The following is a 21,281-nucleotide window of genomic DNA, read 5'->3' as shown; positions in this document are numbered from 1 at the left end:
TCAGGTATTAGGAATACGCATTTCTTTCAATATTACACTCATCTCTGTGGGGTTCCCGTTACCTAGCCGTAAACACTACGTAACACCGTGACCGATGACGATAGAGCTCCGCCTCTGCATCTTCTTCCACCGAAGCTGTCGTTCATCTTTCACTCTTCACTATTGACTTGTCGGGCCTGGCAAGAGTGAACCCCCACCTTTGCTCATCTCCCACTATTATATTCCCACGATCTCATGTTTCACATTTATCCCTGAGAAATCTCAAACACGACCACCACACCACGGAGTATCCGCGCTCGTTCGCTCATTTCCCCATCATCTCTCCAACATGGCGTCCCGGCCGATCGTGCTCAGATTCGAGAGCCGCAACGGCCAGTTTCGGTTGAATGTCAGCCCGCAGGAATTATTCCCGTCTCTGCAGCAGAAGGTATACTTTCATTTTCATTTTCGCGTCTGTGTATCAGAATCGTTTTGACATGACATTGTTTTTTGCTAGATTGCCGACAACTTACCCCAAGGCGTCGAACCTTCGTCGATCACCCTTTCTAATAAACCGATCGGTACCGGCGGGGAGGAGAGAGTGCTGCAGGATCTGAAGAATGTTTCTATCGAGAGGGTTGGTCTAAAGTGAGTCCTCACTGAGGTGATGGGGTCGGCCAGGGTTGTCATCTCCCGGCGGCTGGCTAATGTATGTGGGGTTCATTTCAGACATGGAGACAAGCTTTTTGTTGGGTACCAGGAGAAAGCTGCAGAAGGCGCCGCGAATGGTAAACAGCCTGCTACGACGGAAACCTCTCGACGACTGAACGGAGCTCCTGTGCCGCAGGGCGAGACGGTATTTCGCCCGCAACCTACGTCGCCGTCCGTGAACATTAAGAACCCCTGGGAGGTTGTTAAGCAATCACCCCTGGATGACCAGCTGGATAAGAAAGATGGGAAAATTAAGCGTCGTCTGGACATGAAGATGTGCAGACACGGTCCCAAAGGCATGTGCGACTATTGTATGCCGCTCGAGCCTTATGACAAAAACTACCTGGCGGAGAAGAAGATCAAGCATCTATCTTTCCACTCATACCTGCGAAAGCTCAACGCCGCCACGAATCGGGAGGAAAGTTCGTTTATGCCGCCCCTCAATGAGCCATACTACCGAGTAAACCAAAACTGTCCGTCTGGGCACCCTCCCTGGCCTGAGGGCATTTGCACCAAGTGCCAGCCTAGTGCGATCAGTTTGCAGCCTCAGGAGTTTCGGATGGTCGACCACGTTGAGTTCGCTACCCCCCAACTTATCAACTCGTTACTTGATTTTTGGCGAAAATCTGGTACTCAGCGGTTGGCCTTCCTCTACGGTACTTATGAGGAGTACACAGAGGTTCCTCTCGGGATCAAGGCCGTTGTTCAGGCGATGTACGAACCGCCGCAAGTCAATGAAGTCGATGGAGTGACGCTCCATGAATGGCCGAACGAAGAGGAGGTCGACGAAGTTGCCCGTCTATGTGGGCTCCAGAAAGTCGGTGTTGTCTTCACTGACCTGATCGACGCTGGAGCTGGAGACGGGACTGTTATCTGCAAGCGACACATCGACTCCTACTATCTGTCCTCGTTGGAGATTGCCTTTGCATCTCGACTGCAGACACAGTATCCAAAGGCAACGAAATGGAGCCGGACGGGCCGTTTCGGTTCCAATTTTGTGACTTGTGTTTTGAGCGGAGATGAGGAGGGCGCTATCACGGTCAGTTCCTACCAAGCTTCAATTTCCGCGATGGAGATGGTAAGAGCGGATATTGTTGAGCCATCGGCAGAACCTTCCGTCATGCTGGTGCAGTCGGAGGAAGATGATTCTGAGAACAAGTCACGATATATTCCCGAGGTTTTTTACCGGCAGATCAATGAATACGGTGTCAGTGCCCAGCAGAACGCTAAACCCAGTTTCCCTGTCGAGTACCTTTTGATCACTTTAACCCACGGTTTCCCGACATCTGCGACGCCGCTGTTTTCTGACAGTACATTCCCCATCGCAAATCGTGAATTGATTGGCGAGAGCCAGGAGCTTCGCCATGTCTCCAAAAAGCTCATTTCCCACGGTGATCCGGACAAGGCAATCCGGGCCGTATCTGACTTTCACCTCCTCTGTTTCCTTCATTCGCTGTCCACTTTCAGCAAGGTATGCAACCATTCTTGTTCCACAGATCTCGTACTAATAGGCGAAACAGGACGAAGAAGCACTCCTCTGCCGCGTCGCGACGTCCCACAACCTCACGGATGGCATGCAGCTGATAAACACATCGGGATGGGCGACATTGGTTACAATTCTTCAGGAAAGTGGTGAGCGCCCCCCCAAGCGCCCCTGGCCAACGGCCGAATCTCCAGGCCCACTTCCTCAACATGGCAAACGTCATCGTTATTCAAGACCTGGGTCCCCAAAATCAGAAGGTGAACAGCTTGCTAAGAGGTTTAAGGGAGCTAGCTTAGAGTGACGGGTCGATCCTTACCTCCGAACCCTACCCACCTGTGACCCCCGCTTCTCCTACACTCTACCTGAGTTCCTTCCTTCGAATCAAAGCTAGTCAATCAACACTAGGTACCATCGCACGAGAGGATAACTGGTTTGTATGGGATTGGGAAGGAGAGTGAGCACGTTCTGCAATGATGACTGGCCGGTTACCCCATTTTCCAAACAAGTTGGTTTCTCTTCCTGCAACTGCCCTTGATAGCAACGCATCTTACACATCTTTAACGCCTGATTCCACGTGAATACGAATCCACAACTACACATACTATGACCCTTGCCTTTGGATGATGGAGATTTCTGGTTCAACCCAACAGTCTTGTAACGGTAATGGCCTTTAATTTCGGACAGGAATCTCAAAAGAATGAACTATAATCAAGAATACTGGTTTATTAGCTCGATTACAACATAGCCTAGAAGCTTTCTTCTCTCAATTGCTTTAATTTGGGACCGAAGCATTTGATTTGGTTGTTTAGGGATTTATCTTAGGACGCTGTATACTGGCATATCCATACAAAGGAACTACAGTGGCCAATTCACTCTTTGCATTCTCGTCATTGGGATTCTATACAATGAATGCAATGTTTGATGACTTCCACTCTTATATAGGGCAATCATATAATCATTCTACCGACATTCCTTTCTTTATGGAATAGAATGAATGCAGTAGAACCCATGCAATTCTTTTTCATTGAGAATCTCCTATTCATCATCTATGCTCCTCCATTAAAGAATTGGCTATATATACCCTCTTCTCTTCTCCTTTTCTTCTTTCCCTCTTAAACTCTCTCAGCTTTTCATTTTTAGTATATAGTCTTCTCTGCTTCCCTTTGCATGGAAAATTTGTCTAGTCATCTTCGATGTCTCAGTCGTACATTCTACGACGCAGAATCTTTTCTTTTCGAGGTACGGTCTAAGTACTCCAACATCTATCCCCATTCTTCACCGTGTATACTATCTCAATCTCTTGGTTGATGGAATACTTACACTATAGAGTCGTCACGAAGAACAGGAACAGAATAATCTACCACACGGCCACAACACCTCCATACAGCTGTAGCTCTATAGCCGTGATACAAGAAGACCACGACAGTTCTAATTAACCTCCACTGGCCGTGCGGACAAAGGCAGGTGACTCAAGGAGGCTGGGCCATGCGGGAAGACAGAAAGATATCGATTCTTTTCTTTTGTTATTCGGTTCTGGATGCGTCAACACTGGACAAACTAAGTCATAATCGATTGATTGTGGTGGTTATACTAATGAAGCAGCATAGGAAACGTGAGGCCTTAGTTATATCCTTCAAGATATTCTGTCTCAAAAGCCGCTGACTTTATCTTCCGTTTGTATGCGTGATAAGCCTGACAACATCGCATGGAAGCCATTTCAGGCGTAAACTTTGATCTGCCTTCGAGTACAAATTGTCAAAAAGCTGCGATTGTGGAACTTTGTGCTAAGCATCACTGAAAGCGAGACTTCTCGGGCTTGTATAGACCCGAATTCGAGGTGTGGTCCAATACTGGCGATTTGATCTTGAAAACGTTCTACATAACAAGAAGAAGTACCAGCCAAAAAACATGGCGATAATAACCATGTATGAGTCACATTGTGCCCTATATGTGTGGCCTTTCTTCGTTTCGGCCAAAAAAGAGTCTACTATCTCTTGATACATACCCTAAAGTTGCAAATGTCGTTTCTATGGTGCATAGATGAGTCCTCTCCTATTACACCAGCCGGTCTAACAAGCAGTTACACCTTAGGTTGACTTGTGATGACAACCGTGGAATGTGGCACAAACCAGAATGCAATCCATCATGATCAACGTTGTGCCGGACAGGGTCGGAAAAGGGACTTTGGCCAGAAAGGCCATGGGAAACGCCAATGATACCGGAAAAAATACCGTATCTTTGCTCATTTTCCCAATGGAGCTTTGGGGACGTCCAAACATGTGAAGTCGACGAAGGTAGGTCCTCTTTCTCTGGTGATGACATCGGGTTACTGACTACAATTATTCAACTGCAGATCAGATGATTCTTTTCGAAAACGAAGGCCCCGTTCTCTGCCATTCAAATATCGAAACCAACGAGGAAAAATGGAAACGCTCTGGAGTACTCCAAACCTCCATATTCTTTCTTGCAACTCCTCATTCAGGGTCGCCGGAATCACTGCCATGGAGACAAAAAAGACACCAGGGTGGCATTTCGAGAGAGCACGTAAGTCTTTCGTTAAGAAGGCAGCCAAGCAGCCATGTCTCCAGAAGCAGCATCTCCAAAATGCAATGACTGTTCCGTATTTCCCTTCATATGGGAGAAAGAATACCCATACTGTACTAATCGTAAGGTGAAGCAAGAACACTTTTGGTAGACACAACTAATCATCATCATGCAGATCGTATGCAAAGAGTCAGAAGCTCAACCGGTGAAAAAGACAGATCACCATACGATCTGTCGATTCCAGACTGAGCCACATTTGGATATATGTTGGCTTATCCCTCGAGCGACTGGGCGAAGTCTCACGGTGGATTTGATGATAAACCTGCTGGAAACGCTGTACAGGATCTTGATATATGGTCTTAACGATCCTCGGCCCAGTCGACGGTCTCTCGTCATTCAATGAGAGTACAGTCTGAGATGCACCTGTCTATGTCTGTCACCATAGGTCCCTTAACCAAAAACCTTCAAGGGGCGGGCTGACTACAGCCTTTGGGCGAAAATGGGCTAAAGAACCTCGCGTCCAAACTCGATGACTTTGAGAATCTCTTTCTTGGTACACCAATCACAAACTCGCAATGGAGGGATGATTACCCACTAGTTGTGAATCAGTCATACAGCTTCCTTTTAACGTTGACGACATATCTCTTGCCATTGGACGATGAGCCATAATGAGTCCCAATTATGAAATGGAAGTGAAGCCGTAGAAATCGCGGCGGCTCCTCTACTCGGGGAATCCGTGGAAACTGTGGTGGAAGTCGGGGTCAGGGAGCTGTCCAGCAGACCTCTTTTGCGACTCACAAAGGTCGAATGCACAAGAAGCCATCGATAATACGAGTAGCATGATGACGATCCTATCGTCTGCGCAGTGTCTTTAAGACAATGTTTGCTGCGAGATGGGAATAGGTGTGCTGTATCTGGCGTCTACAACGCTGAGGATATCGCGAGAAAGAGAGGTTGAACTCCAAAATAAGCATAACATCTCTGTCATGCTGCGAACCCTGTGTCATCCCCATTGATCTGTGCGGGTTGAGGATTTCCTGACAGAAACATTTGACGATAAATCTACTGGCTTGTCTGGAGTAGCGGTGGAATGCTTCCACAACTGGAATTTGTTTGGAATAGAAGGAGAATCCATGTATGCCTCCCAGAGGTTGATCTCAAGTCTCCATATAAACAGATGGAGGGGTGGTTGAGGCTTGGTGGACAATGCGCTTTCAATTCTCCTGTATCTAGGCCGTGATAATTGGAAAATGACAAGACCATCCAGATATCTGAAAATGCACTACTGCCACTCTAGACCATCAAGCCCCCCTCCTTGCCAATCGTTCCTCCATCTGTTCCCGCGGAGACTTGAGATCAACATCCGGAAACCTAGGATCCTTCTCCCAGGGCAAGAAATCAGACGACTCAACCAGCCATCTCAGCACCTCCGCCTCCAGCATCCTCGATATAGGGACGTACTTTGGCTCCGCTGCGAGATTGTGCAGTTCTTCGGGGTCATTCTGTCGATTGTAGAGCTCTGCTGGCTCATACAACCGATAGATATATGTCCATTCTTTGTTTCGGATGCTGATCGCTTTGCCCACTAGGGTTGTGTCGTCGTGTTGTAATCCAGACTTGATGTCATACGGATATGGTGCTTGTTCGAGTAGGGGTTCTTCGCTAGTGAGGAATCCTCCCTCAGAAAAAGCATATTCTTTATGTTTTGCTTGTGTGTCTTTGATGACAGGTACGAGAGACTGGCCATTATGAGGGAAATGCTCTGGGATACCGCACAGATCCAAAATGGTGGGAACTAGATCGACCATTTCTGCCATACCGTTGTATAGCTGACCCTCGGGTAGTCCACCACCAGCAATAATCAGTGGCTCGTGGACGAGGGAATCTGATAAGCCCGCTGGCCACTTCTCAATCAGGCCGTGGTCCCCCAGATACTCACCATGATCAGTGAAGAAGAAGGTTACTGTCTCTTTCCACAGATTTCGTTCCTCCAGTTTAGCTACCACTCGTCCGAATTGGTCGTCTAATCGTGAGATCATCCCGTAGTAGGTGGCTTTGAGTTCTCGCCATATCTCAGGCGTGGCACGCGCAGTACCGTATTGTTCCCGGATCGTAGCCATGTAACGTGGTTCATGGCCGGTTTTCTTGGCCGGATCAGAGATGATCTCTGGCATTTCTTCCCGCTTATACATGGAGAAATAAGGTTCCTCGACTTGGAATGGGCAGTGAGGGAAGATCAATGGCATGAACAATACCCACGGCTTATCGTCGGGAGGACACTCCAACCAGCGCAACGCAGATCGAACAACTGCGTCATCATAGTCCATAGCTTCATTTGGGTTTCGGAGACCTTTGTAGAACAGTCTCCCCCAGATACTCTCGTCCTTTTCACCCTTTTGCCCTGCGAACTGGGGCACGTATTCCGGAGTCTCTAGAAATCCGTACTCAGTGACACTCATCTCCGTCACGGTAGGCGCAAATGTATCTCCTCGCGGAGCCAGACAGGCAACATGGTATCCGTTTTCCTTGAGACTGCGGAGAACATTCGGTTCCCATGGCTTGATCAGGTTGTCGAGACTGCGGTGGCCGCTGACATGGGGGTAGGTCCCGGTGAACATACTGCAACGGGACTGAGAGCAGACTGAGGCCTGGACGAAGCAATTGGTGAATAGGGTGCCTCTATTCGAGAAGGCGTCAATATGGGGGGTTTTGAGGAAGGATTTGTCTGGTGCTGTGTATCCTAGACTGTCGTAGCGGAGTTGATCTGGCATGAAAATGACCAGATTGGGTTGCTTGATACTGTCGGAGACCATTTTCTTGATATTTTAATTGCCTGGGCTTTCTTCTCGTTGGAAATAAGTGTATAGAGTCCATTTTCTTATGCTGAGGGGGCGAATATATCCAATTCGAGTCGGTTGTCGCAGACGGGTGTCGGTTTAGTATTGATCGGCTGTCGGGGTGGAGGAGAGGAATAATATTTAATATCTGCAGCTTCAAATATGCCAGAATCCAATCAGCTTCCAAATAATGAATGCAAGATAGCATCCCACATACTTGCGTGATTCCGCGGCATGGATCACATCAACACCATCGACGATGTCGCCATCACGCATCATCGCATCGTGACCACGACTGCAGCAGTCGACCATGACGACTCCTCTCTTTCAATATACACAACAAGTATAAGAAGCGAAAATGGAGGGCAAGAATATTCCTAAGCACAAAACATGTCAGCAGTGTAAACTGCGCAAGGTATTTATCTGCATCACTGAATCGTTTTGAACTCAGCTCACTGTCGACAGGTCCGCTGCGATGGACGACGAGGAATATGCGGGAATTGCGAGAGACTTCGATTCAACTGCTCCTTTCAAGGATCTCGTCTGTCTTCATCGAAACCAGAGCGACTTCGTGTTCGACAGGCCTGCAATCGATGCCATTCTCTGAAAGTGCGTTGCAGTGGGAACCTGCCGTCGTGTGGAAGGTGCCAGAAGAAAGGGCGCGAGTGTGTCTACTCGCGCGAGGACAACCAACACAGCCCATCGTCTTCGCCTCCAGCCACTCTTGCAGTGGCTAGATCGTTATCTGACCAGCAATGTGCCAACCCATCAGCAGAAGATGAGTAAGTCAAAGCCCTTAACCTGTACTCTCGCCCTGAATACTGACCTGGGTAGGCGAAGAAAACGAAGAAAGATACACGATCCTGATTCCTTCGTCGAACCAGATAGCGAAACGATTCAAGAAGCCTTCGAGATCTATTTCCGTCATTTCTACCCACTCCCCGGCTATGCTTTTCTGCATCGAGCGTCTCTATACGATCGGTTTAACCGTGGCGAGGTGGACCAATGTCTACTCCTCTCCATCGTTGCTTTAGCGAGCTGCCTCAAAGAAGATGTCCATCCAATAAGCCCGGAATACGGCACAGAATGTCTAAAGAGAGCAGAGCAAACCATCCTGGCCGACCTCTCCCATCCATCCATCATCCGCACACAGGCTCTTCTTCTCGTCATTCGCTGCAAGATGTGGAAGGGCGACTTTTCTTCCGCTTTTGCTTTGGTTGCGATTCTGGCCCGGTTTGCATTTGTCTTGCGATTGAATTTTGAGAACCCCCGTGTGTGTTTCCTTGCACAAGAAACTCGGCGTCGTCTCATGTGGGCGATATATATGCTCGATACTAGCTGGGCGGGAGGGCTGTTGGAATTTACCACCTGCCCTGTGGATGCTATTCACGTCAATATTCCGTGTCATGAGGAGAAATTTGAGCTGGATATTCGGCAGCAAACACAGCCTCTGCTACGGGTCAATAGCCAATCTGCTGACCTAGGGCTTCTGGCTTATAATGTTCGCGTGGCTTATTTGAGAGACAAGGTTCTAAGGTATTGTTCCCCGAATGATGGAATGGCTTGAAAATGGAGATACTAACAATAAACTGTGGTAGACATGCAAAAGGCTTTGCAGCAGGCAGCTCCAGTCCACATAATATTGTACAAGGGATTCAAAAACTCGAAAACGAGCTTGAACTGTTTCAAAACAGGATATCTTCGTCTTCAGCATACTCAGTGCGAAATTTACGCCTGCGAGCCCGCTCAACGTGGCTACCACGATTCATTATGCTCCATATAACATGGCACCAGTGCCACTGCGATCTCTACCGTTGCGTCAGCAGTGGACTCGAAGAATCGATTCCTCAATCTACTCTACGGCAAATTGACAGCTCTTTTATAACAACGTGTCAGACGCGCTGTGTGACGCATGCGACTGAGATTGCCAAAATCATATCCGCTCTTCTTGACCTGAAGACCAATTTGCCTGTGCTTCCACTTGAGGTATCTATCTACGCCTACCAATGTATGCGTATGATACTTTATCGCTCCCGGAATTATGCAAATGGATACTACATCGACCGTGAAACGATCCATAGCTACGGCCACTCGTGTCTAGAAATGGTCAAGGTACTCGCCCGTCAGTCCCCGTCGGTGCGAAGAATTGTAAGTAATATCACCTGTCAAGAAAGCTGGACCTTGCTAAGTCATAACAGGAGTCAGACCTCGAGTCACTCATCGCCAATGGCGTACAGAAGCTGCCCTCCCCCGAATACCCCCCTAGTCCGCCATCCAGCAGCGGAGAAAGCACATCTCATCCGAATCCACGACAGATTCTTTCAATTCATAGCTTAATCAATCACTCCCACTTTGACGACGACAGCGATAGGCTGACTCTACCCCCTGATACACATTCTTCTGTTCCTATAACAGACCTCGTGAAATCCGCTGTATCCCCGTTGATAGACCTCAACAGTCGTCCGGATAACTTACAGCCAAGTCAAGCTTTATGCGATGATGTGTGGCTGAACCAGAATAATGCTTTTGAGGGGGCTTGGGATGGGCCTGAGATTGAGCTTGATATTGTGCGACATTCTCAGGGACAATGGGATGGGTTGGCTGCCTGGTGATTAATATTAGCATTAATAAAGATAATTCAGCCTACTTTATAACTATACAAAGTACTATAGTATGTCAGGATGATCCATTCTCAGAGGTTGCAGCCTGCAGATAACTTTCCCTCAGCAATAATTCCAGCCCAAGTTGCCCCCTACAAAATTCTTCCTCTTTTCACCTCTACAACCTATATTCATATTCCAACAGATTATTCCAGCCCTATAGACAACATTTCATCTCTTTCAATAATATTACCATGGAACCTAGACGTTCTCAAGGCTCCCAAATCGAGGAATGCTACGCCTCTCCCCAGGTAAGTCAAGCCACAGCAGATACATTCCCCTATCCCACAAAACCAGATCGCCGCATCCGCAGCAACAAAGGACGCAGCGACGACGAAGGCCAAGAAGAACCAGGCGGCTTCATCAACGAAGATTTGAGAGTCGGAGGCCCATATCTCTGTTCTCTCCCGGCAGTGGATGGCGCCGTCGATCTCGCAGGATGGGAGCATCTGCACAGAGATCATGGCCAACGGGTAACGCTAGCTATTTACTCGATTTTGGATAGTGCCAATATTGATGTTGATGGCGTTACGTTTCTCACGCGGAAGGCTATGTTTGATGCTGAGGCGACGCCGCGTGTTACGGCTTATATTAGTGCGAAGGGGAAGAAGGTGGGTATGATACTTGGTTGAATACAAGTAGGAAGATCCTGGGGTATTTGCGAGAACAGGGTCTGGGTGATGATGTGTCAGTTGAGATAATCGATTCTCGTCCGTTTGAGCATGATCGGTTCGAGGCTGTTGAGCATACTGATGCTATCCATCCTGTATGGGTTGATATCTGTCGTGAGATTGTCGATGCCTGTGATCTCACAAACTGGATTACGCTCAGTTGCGTTCGTCTCAGTCGACACGGGGAAGAAGAGAGTCATCCCACGGTTTCGGTCACCGTGGACAAAACTGCCGATGGCGACTGGAGACCAGCAAGAGACACAATAGCAGCCATCCTCGATAGAAGAGGTCTGCATATGGTCGCTGTTAAATTCAGAAGAGACGCAATTGCTTTCAACCCCCCTGGTTTGGGGAATGATGAACTGGCCCCTGCAGCTCTGGACGGACCAGTACAGATTGGCTACAGTCTGGCGCTGCGCGACTCGCTCGGAGGTGGCACATTTGGTGGCTGGATCGAGTTGCAGGATCCTGACACAGACCAGTGGAGGAAATTCGGCATTACTTGCTCTCACAGTGCTCTTCCAGAGGGCAGCATAGATACAGAGCGATGGCGCTGGGATGGACTTTACTTGTCTTCTGAGACTAATGCCGTGACGAAGCTGGAACTGGATAGTCCAAGCTCAGAAGACTTGCAGCACCATTTCAACTGGCATGATAAGAAAATCAGGGAAACGCTCAAAGACCCATCCTTCATCTCCAGGCAAACCACACTCGAAAATGGGGGCTTTCTAAGCTCTACACATGAGAAAATCCATCAAATGACGATTGAAGTTTCGGCTGTCTGTGAGGACAAGAAGCAGAAAGACCGACTTGGCCATGTTTTTGCAGCCTCGAGTCAGAGAGTTAGGCCTGCTGTTTCGTTTTTGAGTCATCTGCCTACGACAATGGACTGGGCGCTGATTAACGTCCCGCCAAACCGAATCGGAGACAATAAAGTAAGCTAATCTAGCAGAGTGAGTCCGCATAGGATCAATTCAAAGACTGACATCTCCCAGATATTGTCCCTCGGGCCGACTAATATATTTCACTTTAAGGTTGCATTCAAAGACGCCGGATTGAGAGTGCGACGCGACAAGATACGACTTTCGAATAAAGAAAAAGTCTACAGATGTGGTAAATCCACTCGATATACCGTCGGCCAATACTCTGACCTCAAAGTCGTCCGGATTGTCAAGAAAAACCATCAATGGCACTGAGGTTACGCTGCCCACGATGGAGCATCAAATTCTGGATCTTCCAAGTTCAAGATATTTCCCATCGTCATTTTCCTCATTAGGAGATGCAGGCTCTTTGGTATTCAATGGGTATGGTGAGCTACTCGGTCTGCTACTTGGAGGGACTGAAAGGGGTGGATTCGCCCTTTTCACTCATATTGCTGACTTGATGGAGGATATCAAGGCCGTTACTGGGGCAAAGGGCTTTAGAGCTATGGGTGACAATTGGTTCGATGTGTGATTTTAAGTGGCGCAGCAGTTTTAATTGTTGGCTTTGCTGAACATTGCTATTATTAGGGTTATCTATTAAAGTTGCACAGCTGCCGAACCCCATGGGTTTTAGGGTTGGTTTTAGCAAAAGCCCATGTACCACTCTAGCGACTTTATTTTAGCGGCGATTTATTCAAGGATTAAAAAATAATGAAATGCGATAAAGAAATAATAAAACAGCCTATCTGCAGTAGTGCTTACTCAACTATTAGTGCCCTCGTAAACTGCGGGGTTCTATCATTAGTCGCAACATGGCCTCAGGGGCTGCGTATATCTTCAAAAATGGTCTGCATAATGGATAATCCGCCAAGCTGCAATCCAAAAAAATGTCTTTCTATAAGAACTTCCCACTCGGGATCAACCAGATCCGCCTTCTAACTGTCTCTGCACCCGATCCCCAAAACGATGCCATTTACTGTACCCTCGAGGTCGTGGACTTGACGGATGATGTGGAATACGACGCCCTATCATATACCTGGGGCGCGCCCGCGCAGTATGGCAAGTTCAAGACGATGACAAGTGCTCTCGACCACCCGATAATCTGCGAGGGCGAGATGCTCTGGGTAGCAGAGAATCTGGAAAGCTTTCTCAAACGTGCTCGGAAGACGCCATCGCTCGCAGGGAAGAAGTTCTGGATAGATGCCATTTGCATCAATCAGCAGGATACGACTGAGAGAGCGAGCCAGGTGAAGCTGATGGGTCGGGTGTATAGCTCTGCGAAGGTAGTGGTCATGTGGATGGGTGAAGAGGATGAGTATACGGGGACTGCGTTTTCGGCGCTGCAGAGGATCTCCGAGCTTGTTGCGACTCATTCGCTGAGTGAGAGCCCGGCGTATCTGCATCGAGGCGGGAGTCATGATTTGATGCTGGGTGTGTCGGATCGCGAGGCGTGGGCGAGTATTGGGAAGTTCTTTCAACGGTGTTACTTCAGCCGGTCGTGGATAATCCAAGAAGGTATCCTTGCGAATAAGGCCGTGGTGCTATGCGGTGGGCAGCATATCAATTGGGAGATTTTGGTTGTGGCATCGCGATTCTTCTCGCAGACGGGCTGGAAAACATTTCTGGATAACCTGTCCATGGATCATCCGGAAGAAAGAGAAAGTCCTCTGCCTTCATACAGCCATGTCCCTGTCATTCTGAACGCTATCAGACAGGATTTGCCTCTGCGCCATTGGACGACCACTCTCCTGTACGCCTTGCAGCGGTCCCGAGACTTCAAATCGACCGATCTCCGTGACAAAGTCTTCTGTCTTCTCGGTCTGGTCGAACCATTCATCGGGGATAAGCCTCGTCTGACTCCTGCATACGGCCCGCGCACAGTCCAGACAACATACATCAACACTGCCATCCAGCTCCTGGAAGATGGAGAAGACCTATACCTACTCTCGTGTATCGAGGGTGAACTATTCCAGCGCGTCCCCAACCTCCCCTCCTGGGTCCCAGACTGGACGTGCGGGAAATCCACCGGTCTGCTGATAATCGGGTACAAGCGGTATTCGGCTTCGGGGGCTCTCACGCAACGGCCGCAGATTGACGCTTCAGCGTTGACCGTGAGTCTCAAAGGAGTCAAAGTTGATCATGTCACAGTAGCTGGCGAGGCAAAGCATCAGGTGCTTGATGGGCAGCCGTTTTCGAGGTGGCTGGAGATTGTCACTTCGCTTCCCAAGTGGTACCGCGATACGCCTGAAGAGGCTGGAGGCGAATCCAGGATAGAGGTCTTCTGGAGGACGCTCCTCAGGAATACAACAGGGCGTCCTCCGAAATTAATACCGCCAGGAAAATCATCAATCGACGATGCGTTTCGGAAATGGATTCGAGATAAAGTGATGGATAAATCCAGGATACGTGAGGATCCCAGCTGGGAAGAAATGGGCCGATCCGTCCTGGAGTTGCTGGAATTAGACAACTTAGATACAACCCCAGACGAAGAAAATCATCATTCTGCACCTGACGATATTGAATTTGAGACCAGGATGAGCTGGGCGAAACATCTGAGACTGTTCAGAACGTCAACTGGATACCTGGGCCTTGGCTCTGAATGCCTTCGGGAAGGGGATTCGGTGTGGATTATGCCATCGTCGCGTGTGCCCCTCATTTTAAGGTCCGCTGGGGAGGACAAACCGGGCCATTATCGAATTGTCGGTGGTTCGTATTTGCATGGAGTCATGCAGGGTCAGATGGTATGTCCTTGTTGCAGTGGGAAAACAGAAGAGGACATTGCATCGCAATGGGAGACAGTTATAATCGAGTGAGGATGACTTGTTACCGTTACGATGGTACTGTATAATAATATTAGATGAAATATGACTTTTTCCTGCTATCCATCTCAGCCATATTTATGAAACAACAAAATTGAGAAGAATCATGGAGAACCTCCCAAACAGGGACTGAAAAGAAGTGGTATTCACAGTGGTATTCATTCGCTTCAACCGAGTCACTCCATTAAGCTGAAGTTGAGATCCACCTTTGATGAGAGACCAGCTAGAACATTCACAGGTGCTGGAGAAAGGGGAGAGTCAGGGAATGAAGTTGGACCCACGAGCAGCTTTTCTCTACAGACACTCTTTGTTTTCTCTTCTCCTTCTCATCAACTGCTTGTTTTCATTTCTTTTCGACACCTGACCTCCAATTTCCTGCCGCATAAATTGCTTTCTTTCAACTGCCCAAGGCTGGTATCTGCTTCTGTCTGACGTTATTTTGTATCATCACCTAATAGGCAACCCGCTTTCTAGGCACCATGGATCCTGCAACCGCCACCGATATCTCCCCATCTTCCTCCTACCTCACCTCCACCACGCGGCCAATCAGTGAAATGACCTCAAATTCAACCGATCAAGTCTCAGAATTCCTATCATGTCTTCCAGAAGAAACCCCAAAGGTCATTGCCTCAACCCTTAGAGCTGTCAATTCCGCCTTGCAACAGAATCTCGATGCAGATGGCAACCCAAGATCAGAATATGTTGTTGTCTCATACGTCGGCCCACAGGTGGTGGAACAGCTTGTCAACAACCGAGGCGTGAACATGAGGATGTTTTATGATGAAGAATTAAGAACTCTTATTGTCAAACTCCCCATGCGACCTCACGAAATTCTCATACAACGATTTAATTACATGTTCTTGCGGGAGTCTGAGCGACAGGGTGACGAGGAATCTATCGACGCCACTGGAAGCGAGACAGTAGAGGAATCTCCATATGCTAAGGAAGGAGACTCAGGGTTCCTGCCGCGGCGGTTTATCCCCGGCAGGGATCCCAAATGGCCTACGGTGGTTCTCGAAGTCGGTCTGTCCCAAGGGTTGGAGGAGCTCCGGCGTTGTGCAAGATGGTGGCTGGGTACATCAAATGGACTCGTCAAGGTCGTTATCATCGCTTCCATCCACCGTACTCAGCCCCAGATAATCTTCGAGAAGTGGAAACTGCAACCTGTTCAGCCGAATCACCCATATGGTCTCCGAATCCTGGGCCCCGGAACGCCGGCGAAAATCCAAGAAATCACGATATTTCGCAGAAACAATACGACTGTGACCACAGGTGCGCCTCTAGTGGTTCAATTCGAGCATATATTCCTCACACCACCCTCTGGTACTCAGCAAGACTACATTTTTACTGCAAAGCAGCTAGAGGGAATTGCTGAACGAGTCTGGGAGAAGCAGCGCTTCGTTCCGATGCCGATTTGATATTTCTACTTTGAGTGCCTTTCGTCTTTTTATTTTTTATTTTATTTTTCTTTCACGATTCTACACGAATTCAAGTAACATGAGCCACTTTGCTTTTAATTTTGAAGAGTAGCTTGGGATTTGAAGGATACTCTCTAGAACCAAGAACTTTCTGCCTGACAAAATGTCGCATTCGAGAGCCTGAATACAATTTCCTCACTGCAAGCCCCAGCATAATTAGTCATAATATCAACATTCATAGCCCATACATACATACATACACACATAGTACAATTAATTTTAAATTGACAAATACCAAAAACATAAAACACCACTCACTCAAGCCCTAACCAACTGCCTTAATCTCAACTCCAGAATCTGTCGGCCTTCAAAAGACCTCCACACTTCATGTGGCGCACCATCGACCACGTCCCATTCCATAAGACTATCAGTGATTTTGGTCAGTTCTTCCTGGCGCGCAGCCCAATCTCTGCTCTTGCCGACTTCAATGCCCGAGCTAACCACCATGAGCGGGGTGTCTTGCATCTGAACGTGCCGCGCAGTCTGGATCTCGGATTTGGTGATTGTCTCTGCGACCAGGTTCTCTTGGAGTTTGGCTTTGATGTATCTACCGGTTTGGTAGGCGCTGCGGCCGTATACACGGTCTTCACGGCTGCGACCCTTGAAGATTGCTCCGGCGATTCGGTCCAGACCAAGTGGGGAGAAGACTCCACGCAACCAGAGGAGAAATCCGCGACCAGGCTTTCCAATGTTGGAGAGGTAGGCTTCGTGGGTGCCGTCGATTAGGAACATCCCTTGTACCTCGGTGATGTGTCGAGTAGCGAAGATACGGCTGTAGATGCTACCGACTCCCGCAGAGACTAGAATCCAGGGTCCCTCTTCACCAGCGAGCGCGAGTGCCTCGCCTAGAGAGTCTGCAGCCATTCCGGCAGAGTGTGGAGATGGTGCATTATCAGACCAGCCAAGCCCCGGTCGATCCCAGTAGCAGTACCGACCGATTGTCCCCTTCTTATATGCGTTGTGGATGAATGGCTCCAGGGTCTCTTCGACTGGACCCTCGCCACCCTCGACGAGAATAGTAGGCAGCGAGTGTCCACCAGATTTCTGGTCGGTGTTTTTACCAAAGCACGCTAGATGAACCCGATAGTTCTGGCCAGTCACGGAGTATAGCGAACCCGGAGCAGGGAGGGTAGCGTCTCGAGCACGCAGGACCAAGCTGGCAGTAAAGAGGATGGAAACAATAGCCAGAACAACGATGATGATGCTCTCTGCAAGAACGGCAATCCACTCTTTGAGCGGGCGTCGCTGATCACCTCTGCCTGTGAGCCGCTCTTCCTCTTCTCTTTTGCCCCACGCGACGGACCAGTTCTGAATGATGTTGTAGAATGATATGAATGTCGCCCAGACCACCGAGGCAATTCCCACCCAGCCTTCTTCCACGCGAAGACTGGGCACCCCAAAGATGACACACATGTCCACCAGGAGAAATATGGACAGCACAACTCCCCACAGAGTCATAGGTTTCGACGGAATGGTAAAGAACATCAATGCGATTATAAGATATCCAACAGTCAATGTCGTGAACGAGAAGGAGAAGAATCCTGATCCGCGAGTGTGCATAGCCGGTGGGTCGACGAAGAGCGAAACGAGTATGAATGTCCACCAAATGAAACTCAAGCCCAGAAAGACTGAAGTAAGCCCATGCAAAGCTCGGATGCTCCACAGGTTATAAGGAGAGACCTAGCATTGCGAACGTCAGGCGAATGGCAACTTCTCGTTCAGAATCAAATAAGATACTCACTGCAGGGTCATCGGGACTCAACCAAGTAGGGTCTCGAGGCAATAATCGAGACCGTTCATCTGGCTCCACGGGTCGTCGAATTCGCTCCGTCTGGTCGTCATCTTCATGCTCCTGATCCTCCGCTCTCTCTGCATTGCCGTTCCTTCTACCCCAGAGTGAAACCATTGTAGAGTATGTACTGCGGCCGTATCCTTCAATATTTCACAGCGAATATGTATATTATGGTAGAGAATTGTCAAGCAAAAATTGCCATCGAAAGCTTCTGGGGGGTGATAAAAGGTGCATCCTGAGCGTTGGGGGTAGATTTAAAAAAGAGCTGGGGAATCTTGATTGACGTCACCGTCACCGTTATATCCGCCTTGTCTTCAGAACAGCGATCATCGTTGCTGACATAGAGCATCGCGTCAATATCCGGTCTTGTCGGCCAAAAGGTTGGTGAGGTCATGGATTGATCAGAGTGGCACGTGAGGCTGGGGTCCATGGATTCCAAGGATCGACACCAGGGATGGAATCTCCGTCATTGACTACTACAATGAAGACGGCGAGAAGCTTGTAGGGGTTCATGAGATAATTCATAAAATATAATTCCCTGATCGACATTATTGTGGAGCCGATCCATAGCAGAAAAGGAAAGGAAAATCCTGCTCATTCATATTTGCATTATTTTTTAGCTTTTCGATAACTCTATATAGTACTAATTAGAACTGACTGACTGGTATGACATCACAGGAGACCTGTCATATATATTATTAGACATAGGAAACCTCATTCCGCATCCTGATAAAGAATGAAAAGAGAATATTATCAACCGTCACCTATATATCCAACCTCCTATGTAAGGAAGCGGCCTTCCAAAGACATCGGCTCTGACCTTCATGGAGTCATCCCTGGCCCGGATAGTGGAAAGGTGGATCCCAGGCGTCTCTCTGGCTGAAATTCTTCCCTCAGAACTGCTGCCGTCCTTGCTTCTGCATTATCAAACAAACGTTTACGAATCTCCTCCCAGGGTAGAGATGTGAAAACCTGAATCCAGTTCCTTTTCTTCCTGAGTTCAGGATATCCAATAATCCATTTTCGATTATTGTAGGGAATGAATTCGGTGATCTTTCTCCCTCGACTTTGCTGGAAGTCTAGCTTCCGGACGAAGCAAATGATGTAAAGGGCGACCAGGGCTGCAAAAGCAAACACGGAAAGCACCGTCACCGGCACGGCCCATGAGGGGATCCGTCGCGTAGATCCGTCTGGGTTGTTGGTAGTTTTGAATGGCAAGGCGATGAGGAAGATATTGACGATCGTAAAGAACGCCACGGCACCATACCGAGTACGCTTGTTTTTTAACACTTGGTAAGACCATGGCCCAGGGAAGTAATGATCGGATGGATTGGCCTCTTTTGTTTCATATTCATTCATTCGCTTCTGTAAGAAGAGAATCCCAATTCCCAAGAGAACTCGACACAGTTAGAGCAGGATTGGCAATGGAAGCGGAGATTCTTACAGCTGATAATCGAATGTCCATATGTGTAAAGAGTCAAAGCAAATTGCTTGCCCTCGTCATTGTCGCCTTGGAATAATGGAATAGAGGCAATGTAAATGCAAGTGATGGCAGCATGGAGGACGAGACCCCCAGTGGGAGTGCCCAGGTGATCCCATCTGGAGATACCATAGCCAGAGCTCATGCCGAAGAAGTTGTAGAAGGGTATCAACCGGTTTTTGGCGATGTCTCGTGCCACTTCAAGTACATATTAGTATTGTCTTTTTCTCTGTCCTCTTTTTTAATCCGACTCACCTCGAGCATTGGTAAATATCACACCGGTCAGATTACCAGCTGCTGAGAGCGCTATGCAGACATAAATGGCATGCCTTGTCATTGTCTCATTGCCACTTTGGAAGACCTGAGATTGTCAGAGGAAAAGTAAGCTTCACAAAAAGCAAGGCATACCTTTACAGCATACGTGCCGGCCACAGCTGCTGTTTCCCGTTTGATGATAGTATCAAAATCGAGCATGAAAAACTATACCTATTAGACAATAGCCTCGGGCAGAGTTTGGATGGCATCACTTACCACGAATAGGTTGAAGAGAACATACAAGACATTGACCACAGCAATTGCAATCAGTGCTCCTCTTTTCAAAATTCGCTTTTTTGTCTCAGCATCACCTTCGATCTCAGACGTCACGTAGTCTATATAGTAGTCAGTTCGATGGAAGTCTGTATATATGGAGCAAGCGGTTACATACTTGCATTTTCCCATCCGTGGTAGCTGTACAGGACTTGGAGAATAGCTAGGATGATACTCGTTTCGGAGACTTTACCGTTAGTATGTGCATAGTCCTTGAGACCTTCTAATCGACCCCGCGCTCCATCTCGGCAGGTTGCGACGAAACCCGCGATGGTCAAAACACCCAGGAAGATGACCTTATATGCAGCCAGCAAATTGTTGGAGAGAATTCCAATATTGACCAGTCGGTAGTGTAATATCGCTATTGCGATGACGATCACGCAAGCCACGAATTTTGTAAACCATTCGTCCGGATTATCTGCTTTATCTGGATTGATAAAGGTCGCAAAGGTGATGGCGTTATTCGTGGTCGTGGCGAACAGGATGAAGAACCATGCGAAGCAGGTCGCAAAGAGAATGGGCGGGACTGGGAATATCTTGGCCATCTAGTGGAAGCAAACTGTCAGCAGGAATCCAGAAGAACTTATTCAAGCAATCGAGCGCCTTACGTAGATGAATTCCCCACCATTGTAAGGCCACGCGAGTCCGTACTCGAGATAGATGTACATGCTAAAGGCGAGAAAGCGAGTCAGCAGTTGGTCAGAAGATGAAGAATGCACGGGGCCGTACCTGCAGAAAGAATAGAGGCCCCCAAATATCCAGAGGGCCAGTGCCACGAGCTTGTTGCCAGACAGAAATGCGACATTGCTCGACGAAACAAAGATACCCCCTCCGATGATCTTGTTGATGATGAGGCAGGCCACGTCCAGGGTGTTCAAGGGCTTTTGATTTTTGAACCTAACAGCAAGCAAACGATTGGCGTTTGCTTCTGGATCACGGTCTGGCGATGCAGCCTCTTCCATCTCCAGATGGCTGTTCATCCTCATAATGGGAGTCTCAAAACCAACAGAATCGACGTAAGTCATTTGGTGAGGGTAAAAAGACACTGTGGCTAGGTGGCATCTTCAGCAACTTTAAGAGCCATAAAGCCATACAGAAAGGGGGGTAAATGGGTGAACAGGGCAAACATCGCCTGCATATGGCCTGCATGATTGATCTCTGTTGCCCGTGGCTAGGTCAGCAAGTCGCAAAGTGAGGCTGCAAAGACGACAGACGCAGATAAGAACCTCTCGCAGCCTCGTGTCCGCTGCACCCACTGTCTTCTACAACATTATCACCCCGAACCCCCCAAGGCAGATTGATATATAAGCCTCAGC

The 21,281-nt window shown here is 48.3% G+C and overlaps 8 protein-coding genes across 8 annotated transcripts; 5 read left to right on the top strand and 3 right to left on the bottom strand.

The window, feature by feature from the left end:
- The first annotated feature begins 136 nt into the window (after positions 1 to 136).
- On the top strand, positions 137 to 2,543 carry npl4 (nuclear protein localization protein 4). Its single transcript, XM_040829254.1, has 4 exons — positions 137 to 427; positions 497 to 627; positions 709 to 2,161; positions 2,211 to 2,543. The coding sequence occupies exons 1-4, from the start codon at positions 329 to 331 to the stop codon at positions 2,472 to 2,474; spliced, it is 1,947 nt and encodes a 648-aa protein (XP_040693472.1). The 5' UTR covers positions 137 to 328; the 3' UTR covers positions 2,475 to 2,543.
- A 3,245-nt stretch (positions 2,544 to 5,788) lies between these two features.
- On the bottom strand, positions 5,789 to 7,819 carry ASPWEDRAFT_395182 (uncharacterized protein). The gene is made up of 2 exons (XM_040835105.1): positions 7,772 to 7,819; positions 5,789 to 7,708 (listed from the first exon to the last, which is right to left on the bottom strand). Exon 2 carries the CDS (start codon positions 7,528 to 7,530, stop codon positions 6,019 to 6,021), a length of 1,512 nt encoding a protein of 503 aa, XP_040693471.1. The 5' UTR covers positions 7,531 to 7,708; positions 7,772 to 7,819; the 3' UTR covers positions 5,789 to 6,018.
- A 93-nt stretch (positions 7,820 to 7,912) lies between these two features.
- ASPWEDRAFT_181156 (uncharacterized protein) lies at positions 7,913 to 10,198 on the top strand (the record flags this gene model as incomplete). The annotated part of the gene is made up of 5 exons (XM_040831866.1): positions 7,913 to 7,969; positions 8,020 to 8,336; positions 8,389 to 9,090; positions 9,153 to 9,702; positions 9,753 to 10,198. 5 exons carry the CDS (start codon positions 7,913 to 7,915, stop codon positions 10,164 to 10,166), a joined length of 2,040 nt encoding a protein of 679 aa, XP_040693470.1. The 3' UTR covers positions 10,167 to 10,198.
- Positions 10,199 to 10,265: 67 nt separating this feature from the next.
- ASPWEDRAFT_181155 (uncharacterized protein) lies at positions 10,266 to 12,359 on the top strand. Its single transcript, XM_040831865.1, has 4 exons — positions 10,266 to 10,825; positions 10,885 to 11,820; positions 11,881 to 11,946; positions 12,044 to 12,359. The coding sequence occupies exons 1-4, from the start codon at positions 10,409 to 10,411 to the stop codon at positions 12,338 to 12,340; spliced, it is 1,716 nt and encodes a 571-aa protein (XP_040693469.1). The 5' UTR covers positions 10,266 to 10,408; the 3' UTR covers positions 12,341 to 12,359.
- Positions 12,360 to 12,549: 190 nt separating this feature from the next.
- Positions 12,550 to 14,628, top strand: ASPWEDRAFT_37642 (HET domain-containing protein). Its single transcript, XM_040834729.1, has one exon. The coding sequence runs from the start codon at positions 12,696 to 12,698 to the stop codon at positions 14,619 to 14,621; it is 1,926 nt and encodes a 641-aa protein (XP_040693468.1). The 5' UTR covers positions 12,550 to 12,695; the 3' UTR covers positions 14,622 to 14,628.
- A 204-nt stretch (positions 14,629 to 14,832) lies between these two features.
- On the top strand, positions 14,833 to 16,204 carry ASPWEDRAFT_395583 (uncharacterized protein). Its single transcript, XM_040835118.1, has 2 exons — positions 14,833 to 15,037; positions 15,102 to 16,204. Exon 2 carries the CDS (start codon positions 15,107 to 15,109, stop codon positions 16,043 to 16,045), a length of 939 nt encoding a protein of 312 aa, XP_040693467.1. The 5' UTR covers positions 14,833 to 15,037; positions 15,102 to 15,106; the 3' UTR covers positions 16,046 to 16,204.
- Positions 16,205 to 16,363: 159 nt separating this feature from the next.
- ASPWEDRAFT_25587 (uncharacterized protein) lies at positions 16,364 to 18,011 on the bottom strand (the record flags this gene model as incomplete). The annotated part of the gene is made up of 2 exons (XM_040832746.1): positions 16,364 to 17,785; positions 17,847 to 18,011. The coding sequence occupies 2 exons, from the start codon at positions 18,009 to 18,011 to the stop codon at positions 16,364 to 16,366; spliced, it is 1,587 nt and encodes a 528-aa protein (XP_040693466.1).
- A 708-nt stretch (positions 18,012 to 18,719) lies between these two features.
- On the bottom strand, positions 18,720 to 20,927 carry ASPWEDRAFT_49669 (APC family permease; the record flags this gene model as incomplete). The annotated part of the gene is made up of 8 exons (XM_040837311.1): positions 18,720 to 19,294; positions 19,342 to 19,575; positions 19,633 to 19,738; positions 19,786 to 19,857; positions 19,909 to 20,027; positions 20,084 to 20,510; positions 20,574 to 20,634; positions 20,695 to 20,927. 8 exons carry the CDS (start codon positions 20,925 to 20,927, stop codon positions 18,720 to 18,722), a joined length of 1,827 nt encoding a protein of 608 aa, XP_040693465.1.
- Positions 20,928 to 21,281: the final 354 nt, after the last annotated feature.

This window comes from Aspergillus wentii (assembly GCF_001890725.1).
Source record: "Aspergillus wentii DTO 134E9 unplaced genomic scaffold ASPWEscaffold_2, whole genome shotgun sequence".
Taxonomy (NCBI): Eukaryota; Fungi; Ascomycota; class Eurotiomycetes; order Eurotiales; family Aspergillaceae; genus Aspergillus; species Aspergillus wentii.
Note: the sequence above shows the minus strand (reverse complement) of the source record. Positions and strands in the feature narration are given on the sequence as shown.